Source organism: Salvelinus fontinalis, chromosome 25 (genome assembly GCF_029448725.1).
Source record: "Salvelinus fontinalis isolate EN_2023a chromosome 25, ASM2944872v1, whole genome shotgun sequence".
Classification (NCBI taxonomy): Eukaryota; Metazoa; Chordata; class Actinopteri; order Salmoniformes; family Salmonidae; genus Salvelinus; species Salvelinus fontinalis.
Window position 1 is genome coordinate 5,579,213 of NC_074689.1, and position 11,569 is coordinate 5,590,781.

Below are 11,569 nucleotides of genomic sequence, written 5' to 3' on the forward strand. Positions count from 1 at the left end.
GGGTGGTTGTTGTTCTTGATGATCTTTTTGGCCTTCCTGTGACATCGGGTGCTGAAGGTGTCTTGGAGGGCAGGTAGTTTTCTCCCGGTGATGCGTTGTGCAGATCGCACCACCCTCTGGAGAGCCTTGCGGTTGAGGGTGGTGCAGTTGCCTTACCAGGCAGTGATACAGCCCGACAGGATGCTCTCGATTGTGCATCTGTAAAGGTTTGTCAGGGTTTTAGGTGACAAGCCAAATTTCTTCAGCTTCCTGAGGTTGAAGAGGAGCTGTTGCATCTTCTTCACCACACTGTGTGTGGTGACCATTGACCATTTCAGTTTGTCTTTGATGTTTACGCCGAGGAACTTAAAACTTTCCACCTTCTCCACTACTGTCCCTTCGATGTGGATAGGGGGGTGCTACCTCTGCTGTTTCCTGAAGTCCATTATCATCTCCTTTGTTTTGTTGACGTTGAGTGACACCACACTCCGAGTGCCCTCACCACCTCCCTGTAGGTTGTCTCGTCGTTGTTGGTAAACAAGCCCACTACTGTTGTGTCGTCCAAACTTGATGATTGAGTTGGAGGTGTGCATGGCCACGCAGTCATGGGTGAACAGGGAGTACAGGAGTGGGCTGAGCACCCACCCTTGTGGGGCCCCAGTGTTGAGGGTCAGCGAAGTGGAGATGTTGTTTTCTATCTTCACCACCTGGGGGCAGCCCGTCAGAAAGTACAGGACCAAATTGCACAGGGCGGGGTTGAGACCCAGGGCCTCCAGCTTAATGAGGAGCTTGGAGGGTACTATGGTTTTGAACGCTGAGCTGTAGTCAATGAAGAGCATTCTTACATAGTTATTCCTCTTGTCCAGATGGGATAGGGCAGTGTGCAGTGTGATGGCGATTGCACCGTGTGTGGACCTGTTGGGGCGGTATTCAAACTGAAGTGGGTCTAGGGTGGCAGGTAAGGTAGAGGTGATATTATCCTTGACTAGTCTCTCAAAGCACTTCATGATGACAGAAGTGAGAGCTATGGGGCGGTAGTAATTTAGTTCAGTTATCTTTGCCATCTTGGGTACAGGAACAATGGTGGCCATCTTGAAGCATGTGGGGACAGCAGACTGGGATAGGGAGCAGCTAGTTTGTCTGGAAGCGAGACGTTGGTGTCCGTAACGTGGCTGGTTTTCTTTTTGTAGTCCGTGATTTCCTGCTATACGTCTTGTGTCTGAGCCGTTGAATTGCGACTCCACTTCGCTTGTTTGATTGCCTTGCGGAGGGAATCACTACACTGTTTATATTCGGCCATATTCCCAGTCCTCTTTCCATGGTTAAATGTGGTGGTTCACCCTTTTAGTTTTGCGCGAATGCCGACATCCATCCATGGTTTCTGGTTAGGGTAGGTTTTAGTCACAGTGGGTACAACATCTCCAAATCACTTCCTTATAAACTCACTCACAGAGTCAGCGTATAGATCGATGTTATTCTCAGAGGCTGCCCGGAACATTTCCCAGTCCGCGTGATCAAAGAAATCTTGAAGCGTGGATTCCGATTGGTCAGACCAGCGTTGAATGGTTCTAGTCATGGGTACATCCTGTTTGAGTTTCTGCCTACAAGATGGTAAGAGCAAGTAATATACTCGGAAGCGCTGGGCAGTGTGCACGCCTACGGAGCCTGACCAGGCGGCCGCTTCGTCTGCCTCTTCTGCGGCGATGTTGTTTTGGGTCGGCTTCTGGGATCAGATCCACTGTCCTGGGTGGTGGTCCGAACAAAGGATCCGCTTCGGGAAAGTTGTATTCCTGGTCATAATGTTGGTAAGTTGACGTCGCTCTGACAACATTGGCTGCGTGCATTGCATAGCAGAGTCATTGCATTACATTTGATGCCTGCTACTATTAATTAGCTCCAACAACAAGGCTGGCATTAATCTGTGTGTGGGCCAGAAGGTGAGACAGGGCCACCGAGGTCACTCAGAGGAAACCCTCCGCCAGACCACCAGAAAATGGCTTCTATGGGAGGGTGGCAATGTCTTCGCCTTTGATGTTCTTATTTGTTTTGATGAAGGTGAAAGTGCAAATGTAGCTGATCCGTGTCAGTCAGTCTCTATGGTAACAAAGAGAATCCCTGTGAGTCAACTAGAGAGGAGAATTGTGACTGAGAGTCAGTGAAGAGCTCACCGGCTATTGTATGCAGGTGAAAGCCATCTTGCATGTGTCATTAGGTTGGTATTGACCCCTGAGTGACCCTCTAATGGTTCTGCTAAGATGTTAAATTCTACTGACAACACTCCAGCTAGCAAGCACAACCAGCCAGTTAAGCGTCTGTAATCCCATAATTAGTATACTACTTAACACTACAGTACTATCACAGGAATAAAGAAAATATGGAGACCCTATAATTAGCCTCAACATTTTATAATGCTTACACTGTAGTACAGTATGTGTGTCCCATTCTTCAGACTGACTCTGGTAAATCCCAAATGGCACCTTATTCCCTTAATAGTGCACTACTTGTGACGAGCCCTGTGGGCCCTGGTCAAGAGAAGTGCACTTTAAAGGGAATAGGGTGCCATTTGGGATGCGTGCCGACTCTGTCTATTGTTCCCAGCTATATCCTGCCCTCCCAGAGGGTGTTCCCGTCCCGTACCTGACTGAGGGGTGTTGATAAAGCAGCTCTCTCTCTCTTTGTGTCCTCACAGCTGGGCAAACTATCCGTTTGCTAAATTACTCCTCAATCAATAATACTAACACAGCTATACAGAAACTCAGAACTTCTGAAACATATTTTGGAACACTCCCTTACAGAAAAACCAAATTAATTTTACAGGTGATAATGTGATGACGTAAAATCAACAAGTCATAACATGAAACTAAACATTTTAAAACATGATCTCGTGAAATAAATGTGACAACATGGAGATGCAAATTTTCAAGATGTGATACTTTGAAACTACAAATTTGATTAGATGATCTCATTAAATAAATGTGACAACATAAAATGTCAACATGTGAAAAAGCAGTTTCACACTTGAGAATTGGATTTTCACAAAGGTTTTTCACATGTGAAAGTGCAAATTTGATTTTCGCATGTGAAACTGAAAATTTCACATCTGAATCTGCAATTCACATGTGAGATGAAAACATGTTATTCTCCTCACATGTGAAAGGTGGTGTTAACATTTGAACTCTAAACGTAATACATGTGAACATATGGTTTCACATGTGAACAACTGACCTCACGTATCTCTTTTCTACATGTGGAAATTTCAGCTCAACATGTGAAAACAGCTATTTTACATATGAAAATGTAATTTCACATGTAAAACTGCCATTTTCACAATTTAAACTGCAATTTTCAAATTTGTTTTTTTTTTGTAAGGGAAATAAGTTATATGGGGGTTTTAAAGAAAGGGGGACGCTGTTCAGCTAAAATAGTGTCATTTTTTTAAATCAATGACAGTATGATTCCATTTGACATGATCACTTCGTACTGACATCTCAATATGACCCCACCTGGGATTAGAATTTACAACCTCTGGATTATGGATATGCTGCGCCACAAAGTCTGTGGCGTTCCTCTACACGTTCATTACATATAACACATCTCTGCACTTAGAAAAAAATGACATCTGCACTTCTATTTTCTGACTATTCTCTCATCATTGATTTAATTGACTTATTTCAGCAATTTCAGGGGTTTTCTGTATAGTTTAATGTTGGTGGGGCATATTATTCAGTTTTAATGTTACTCCTGAATCATCATGATAAATAGAATAGTTTTTCTTCTGTGTATTTTTAACAAAGCTGAGATTTACTTTACTTAAGTCCAAAGTGTAGGAATACAGGTGAAATCAATAATTGAGAAAGACATTGTGGCATAGCAGGACGATCGGAATGCTGTGAACCTAGAGGTTGTGAGTTCAGATCCAAGGTGAGGACATACACAATGTAATCATGAGTGTCAAATATGTAAATTGAAAACACTGTATGTTAAAAGCACTGTTTGTGTCTGTATCCTAAAGACACATTTTGGTTTGCAGGTCATCACCTGTGAAATCTAATGTAAAAAAAATATGTACATGTGAAAATTTGAATCCTTATGTATGGGATTAAATGTGAAACTTCATGTGAAATATCATCACGTGAAGTGTTCCAAAAACACATAGTTTCACATGATTTCACATGTGAAATAAAAATTTTAAATCATGTGGTTTTTCCGTAAGGGCTTAGCTACTCTCTAAGCAAAAAAACAAATCACACATTTGGTCGAACATGAACGAAACGCTGATAAGGAATTCACAAAACAGTAATCATGCTATGCACCACATAAAGCATAAGTACCCCATAAACTCACCAATGTGCTACAGTGACTGATTTCCCACATTTAAGCTGTGCTAGGCTCTGTACATCAGACCAGACCATGTAGGACAGAAACCTACAGTATGTTACATGGTTGGGGAGTAACTGATTACATGTAATCGGTTATATAATATAATTACAAAAACCTGTAAATGTAATCGGTTATGTTACCAGTAAAAATATTGTAATCAGTGCAGTCAAAAACTAGATTTTGGGGTTTTATATATATTTCCACACTATGAGGTTGGAATAATACGATGAAATTGTGAAAATTATGATAAGGCTCTTTTAGACTAAGAGCTGTTGAAAAGGCCGCCTGAAAAATCTGCCTGTTTTGGTGGGAGGGAGTTTTGGCTTTTCATGGTGACATCACCATACGATAAATTAGTTACTAATTCCCATGTGGCTCAGTTGGTAGAGCATGGTGCTTATAACGCCAGGGTTGTATGCTTGATTCCCATGGGAGATCAGTATGAAAAATGTATGCATGCATTACTGTAAGTCTCTCTGGATAAGAGTGCCTGCTAAATGACCTAACTTTAAAATGTTAATAGACCAATAAGAACGAGAGTTCCAAAACTCTGACAATAACAGCTAATTTTTCAATTTTCACCTCCCCACTCAAACAACTCCGGACAGTCCTAGCAAAATTCTTGCATGAGAAATCGCTCTTTGCGAAGAAGTTATTTTTGTTTATTTTTGACCATTTTAATTTGAAACAATCACAGTAAAGTACTTTATTGTTAATTGTTACCCAGGAAATATTGAGATAAAAACTGCTGCATTGGACCTTTAAGTTTGTTCTACTTGAGTGAGTCTAGTCTGACCACAAGTAAGAGACCACTATGATGACACAACAAATGTGCCTCTTAAAGGGAAAGTAATCCAAAAGTAACTGAAAGTAATCCGATTACGTTACTGAGTTTGGGTAATCTAAAAATTACGTTACTGATTACAATTTTGGACAGGTAACTAGTACGCTAACTGTAACGGATTACATTTAGAAAGTAATCTACCCAACCCTGTTCATAAAGTAGACTGGTAAATATATCACACTTCATATACAAATAGCTGCAATGCAAGACATCTGTATTTCCAAAACAAAAAGACACTGCATGTGAGTATGAACAACTATCAAACATTGTCAATCTTAAAAGAGACAATGGAATAGGGGGATATTAGATGAGGCATTATGGCTAAAAGAAAGGGAATATATTGCAAAGGAATTGCTTTTCATGCCTTGAGCATTATGTTGATATTTACATGTACTCTAGTAATTTATCTGAGATATAACTCATTGGTAGCTATGTACCCTTATAGAAAAACACATTATTTCACATGTGGAAAATCACATGATTTCACATGTGAAATTCCCACATGTTTAGGAAATGCTTTTCATTCACATTGAACCAAATGTATTACTAGATTGTTTGCTTAGAAAGTACCTAAGCCCTTGAGGAAAACCCACATGATTTCACAATTTTATTTCACATGTGAAATCATGCATGATGATATTTCACATGAAGTTTCACGTGTGGATTTTCACAAGTGATCACATAACCTTTTCCATGTGAAATCATGTGAAACCATGAGGTTATGGAACACTTCACGTGATGATATTTCACATGAAGTTTCACATGTGGATTTTCATGTTATCACATGCTGCTTTTACATGTTGTCACATTAACTTCACATGTGAAATTCATGTGTTTTTTTCTTAAGGGTGGCCCTAAATATGTATTAGACTTTTACTTTCTATTAAACTGGACTGAATTACATTGCCACAAATGCCATTGCGATTACTAAGAGCTCTGTTTTCTTACAATATTGTATTTCCTCCAGATAATGCTGCAGTCTCTTCAGGCCTAAAGAGGATGTAGTGAGCTCAGTAGCCTATAATTTTGATAAGTAAAAGCAATGTTGTTGTGGTGGATGTAACATAGGCTACAGCCTAAATCCCCCCCAAAAAACTGCATTATAAGCTGTGGATGTAGTCTATATGTTAGTAGGCCTATCGTACACTTCGTAGGCCTATTGAAGGTTCTTGTCGTAATCGTTGGTCTGACAGGCCGGGTCATGGGAATCGCTGTTTATAGCGGTGTCGGGTCTGTGCAAACGTGTCTGGAGTAAGACTGTGGAACCATTTCACACTAGACCAGCAATTGGCTCATATTAATAAATCTTTGAAACCGAATGTTAATGCGGATAGACAACAAAAGCACTATTTTCAAAGGATTGTCATTCGAACTGCTAAATATAGACATTGTCATAATTTATTTATGAATTAAAATATTTTCCTACTTTGCACAATAGCCCTCAAGAAAATGTGAAATGCTATGCACTTGCTGGCTAAATCAATATATCAATCAAAATTATACTAAGATCATAAGGTCAATTGTACAGACCTATGTGTATGCTTATGACCTGTAAACAGAGCCCAAATTGGCTCCAACATGGGACCATAATTGGCTAAGTGTGTTTGATAAATCCACATTGGTCAGCATTAAAAAACACAATGTTTTATACAACAAATGTATTTAATGTCGTCTGTAGGCTATCATGGGAGACAATAATTTAGCATGCATCGGTATAGCCATTTTATAAATACAGTATACAAAAATAAACAAAGGACATTTTTCTGCACGTTAACAGTATATGACACAATTACATTAGTGTTATAGGCTATATCCACACAAATTCCAAAACATTCAACAAAATAAAATGCAAAGATGAATATCATGTCTGAATTTACAATTGGTCGCCCTATCAAAATAGTATGACAACAACACCTATAGTGGAGTACCTATGCGATTGTACTGGACATCAAGGTCCTAAACCAACTGGATGAAAACATGACATTGTCACATAAAACCATGCAATGTTACAAATAGCAGACTGTACCTCGATACTGCATTCTAAAACGTCAATCTGACCTTATTAGGGCCATTCTGCAAACTGAATCTCAGTCCGGCATTGATCATTTATTATATTCCAAAGTATTCTAATTACTTTCGTAATTTCCGGGTAGGTGATTGAAGGTTGTTATTACTGTACATGCAGCTGCAGTTAGGTGGAAAATGTCATTCACATTTAAGGAGTGTAGGCCGCTAGCTTTTCAAAAATACATGTATCCTTACCCATATCAAGGCTGTGGGCTTATATCACTGGTGTGGTTTCGATCGTCGTCCGATGAGCAATCCGAGGAGTTGTACAGGAAGTTGTCACCTTCATCATCGTCACTGTCCCTGAAGTCTCTTATTCTGTTACTTTTGGCAGAACTCGTCTTTTGATAATCCGTTTGTTCCTGTCCGTCCGATTTCTCCTGTCCGTTTTTGTTGCTTTTCTTATTCTCAGCCTCCTGTGCGGCTTGCTCTTTGGCCTTCTTGCTCCGTTTCCACTTCATTCGCCTGTTCTGAAACCAAATTTTCACCTGGAAATGAAAATAACAAATATAATTGAGAAAATGTGTTTTATATGGTCGAACAATAATCGTTCGAGTTAATAGGACGTTTTTAGATACGAGCCGTTCGTAATGGGCAGCACCTGGCCAGTTCATAGAACACACAACTGAAGAACAGTGTTTTCATGTAAAACGCATTAAATAGCATAATAGTGGTATGTTTCACAATGGCTCTCAAACAAACATGTATTTGAAGCTCTTAATATATACCTGCGTTTCCGTCAGCATCAAGGATGTAGCCACCTCAAAGCGCTTTGGTCGCGACAGATACTTATTCAGTTTGAATTGATGCTCGAGCTCCAGTAGCTGCTGACTTGTAAATGCAGTCCTTGGTCTTCTGCACTTTCCAAGCAAGTTTGACTGGGCCTGAGCTGGAAAACAAAATCTAAGTACATTTCTATACTCATGAGGTCAAGAAAAAAATGATGTCAACGTGCGTGCGTGCTTTTACATTAGGCCTATGCACGGCATTTCAATACATTATTCGACACGCAGTAGACTTAGGCTATAATAAAACCGTTATATGCCTGAAAAATCCAATTTGTCTGCAAACTAAAGGAATAATATTGAGATAGCATTTTCCCTATATGATATAGCCTATAACAATATGTACTTTAGTAATAAGCAGATTGAAAATGAAAGGCTAATTATTTCAGATTTAAATGGGAAATCAGTTGTTGAATATTAAATGGATAAAAGCTTTATATTAAACTGATTTAAATTGAACATATAGAACACATATATCCTTTGGGATATAAATGTATGTTTTTTTGCACACTATGCAGCCTTCTCAAGAAACGGGTTCAGGTCGAAATTGCCATAATATTGTTAGTATAACATCTAACATTGCCCGAGTATATATTCAGAGAGAGCTAAGCTATTTGCCACCTAATTTTAAACACATCTGTTAAAACGAACAGGAACAAAAGACGCAGTATCTGGTTAGCAAACAGTGTGTCGGCTGCGAGTTTCACACTGTCACTTTCCCACTGTCCATTATAGTTTCTCTCTGAAAACCTATCACCCCTCTCCTCGCACCTTCACCAAGTATTGAGGCAATAAAGGCACCAATGGATGAATAATGTAAAATCCATCAACTTGCTCGCCATACAGCAAATATAAAGTCAGCAGTTTTTTGATACCAGTCCAAAAATATTTGTATAATTAAAAACAGCAGTTATACTCACAATACTCACAATTAAAATCGGGCATTTTGGGTAGCATCATTCCCGCTGTGGAGACTCGCAGCCAGTGGTCGAGCTGAAACGTCCCGGCCGAGAGTTTGAGGGAGTCGCTGCATGGATGGTGGTGATGGGACCCATGCGGGTATGAGTAGGACAAGGCAGGGTGCTGCCCGAGGGAGTAGGTATACATGGGGTGGCCGTAGAGAGCCTGGGGAGGGATTCCTGCGCTGCTCTGTGGATGTAATCCAAGCATACTGTGGGGACTGTTCAAGAAGCCTGGTTTAGGAATCAAACCAGAAGGGGAAATCCTAGGTGGAGACGGCGTCTCATTCCGTAAAGAGTCGGCATTCAATTCTGAGTTTGGTACACTTCCGGACGATGAAATGGAAGAGGACGATAAAGAAGTCACAAGCGCAAGCGGAGATGTCTGCACCTTCGGCGGGTCAACAGCCAGAAGCGCATCGATGCGGAAATTTTTGGATTTCTCCATTTGAACCAGTGTCCGTCGTTTGCAGACGTTGAACAGTTGTATCAAAACGATATTGAAGTGTCGTCGTCGTTCCACCTCTTAAAGTTATGATCTCGGTTAAAGTGTGAGCGGTGAAACCAACGTGACACTTCATTCTTATTCGATATCGGATTGGTTCCACCCGTTTGGCATGGGGTTATCCCATTGGTCAATCCAAGCCATGTTTACAATGCGTTTAGCTGGCACATTGCATACCTCTCTAAGAAATGACACGTCCCACTTTGGGTCGATGGGGCACTTTTGAAAGGGTGAATTTTAGAAAACATTTTAATGAATGGGTTGGATATATTTGCATTGAACAATAATATGATATACATTTAGCCAAAGATGGATAGACTTGAAAATGTATTGAGAGCCTATTGACCTATTTATCGTCACATAGTTTAATTAAATTCCAAGTTGTGAAGACGTCAACCTATAATGCCTGGTGATTGCAACGGTGGAAATGTACTCCTCTATCTTTAAAGTAACTCTGCAGTGAAAATCTCACGTTTAAAAGTTAATACTATCTTAACTCTTAGTCTACCCAAATAATGTTGTTGACTCATCCTATACTCGCATTTTTAGCCAAAGCAAACTTGTGTCTCAAACAGACATTAGAAGAATGCTTGCTATTTCCTCATAGAGGATGATGTCATCCTCCCGAAGAGGATGAGCTGGCCAATCAGTGGTCCATGAGCTGGCCAATCAAGAGGCTATTTTTAGTGATCAGTATAAGCCAACAACACCATTCTGTTGATGGGGTATGCCCACAACATTCCGACACAGAACAACTGCTTTTTACATACATAGGTACCATTTTTTGGAAGGAAATCTATTGACTCATATTGTAATTAATTATAGATCATATTTCATAGAAATTTCGAAACACTGGACAGTTACTTTAAAAAAAACTATGGCCTATACTTTCCTAAGGGAAATTATTCAAATGCTTTTTGGGTAGGCCATTATTGTACAACATATACACTGAGTGTACAAAACATAAGTAACACCTGCTATTCCATAACAGACTGACCAGGTGAATTTAGGTGAACGCTACAATCCCTTATTATTTTCACCTGTTAAATCCACTTCGATCAGTGTAGCCGAAGGAGAGGAGACAGGTTAAAGAAGGATTTTTAAGCCTTGACACAATTGAGACGGATTGTGTATGTGTACCATTCAAAGGGTGAATGGGCAAGGCAAAATATTTAAGTGCCTTTGAATGGGGAATGGTAGTAGGTGTTGGCGACCGGTTTGAGTGTGTCAAGAACTGCAACGCTGCTGGGTTTTTTCACGATCAACAGTTACACGTGTGTATCAAGAATGGTCCACCACCCAAAGGAAATCCAGCCAGCAGCAGTTCAGTAGAAAAAAACGGGTTATTGATGAAAAAGTAAAAAGGAGGCTGACACAAATTGTGCAGAGCAACAGACTATAATGCCTGGTGATTGCAACAATGGAAATTTGCTTCTCCATCTTAAAGTAACTGTCCAGTGAAAATCTCAGCTTTAAAAGTTAATACTCTCTTTTAACTCATAGGCTACCCAAATAATGTTAGTCAACTGACACTCCAATACAACATGGGTGCCCGAAGACCCAGACAAGAATGCATAACTTGCCGTACCTTGACACAAATGAGGGAAGCTGACGACCTTACAGAGTTCGACTTCTTTCAGCAAAAAACACTGGACACTGGAGAATTGGTCTGATGAAATCTGCTGTTTCACGCTGATGGGAGGACTACGGTATGGAGAAAACCACATGAGTGCATGCATCCATCATGCAGCGTGTCAACATTGCAGACTGGTGGTGTTACGGTGTGGGGTGTGTTTTCATGGCACACATTGAGCCCCTTGATAAAAGTGGAGCAATGTTTGAATGTCACAGGGTATGTGAAACATAATTTCCTATCAGGTGAATCACCTTCATGGCAGCAGTGTATCCATCTGCAAATTGATTTTCTCAGCAGGGTAACACCCTATGGCACAAGGCTAGGATTGTCCAGGAATGGTTCCATGAACATAATAGTGAATTCAGCTTACAGCAGTGGCCTGCCCAGTCACTAGATCTAAATCCAATTGAGTAT

General features: G+C 40.3%; 1 protein-coding gene across 1 annotated transcript; it reads right to left on the bottom strand.

The window, feature by feature from the left end:
* Positions 1 to 6,879: 6,879 nt before the first annotated feature.
* Positions 6,880 to 9,522, bottom strand: LOC129823362 (motor neuron and pancreas homeobox 1-like). Its single transcript, XM_055882282.1, has 3 exons — positions 8,976 to 9,522; positions 7,999 to 8,159; positions 6,880 to 7,758 (listed from the first exon to the last, which is right to left on the bottom strand). Exons 1-3 carry the CDS (start codon positions 9,460 to 9,462, stop codon positions 7,471 to 7,473), a joined length of 936 nt encoding a protein of 311 aa, XP_055738257.1. The 5' UTR covers positions 9,463 to 9,522; the 3' UTR covers positions 6,880 to 7,470.
* Between the last annotated feature and the right edge of the window lie 2,047 nt (positions 9,523 to 11,569).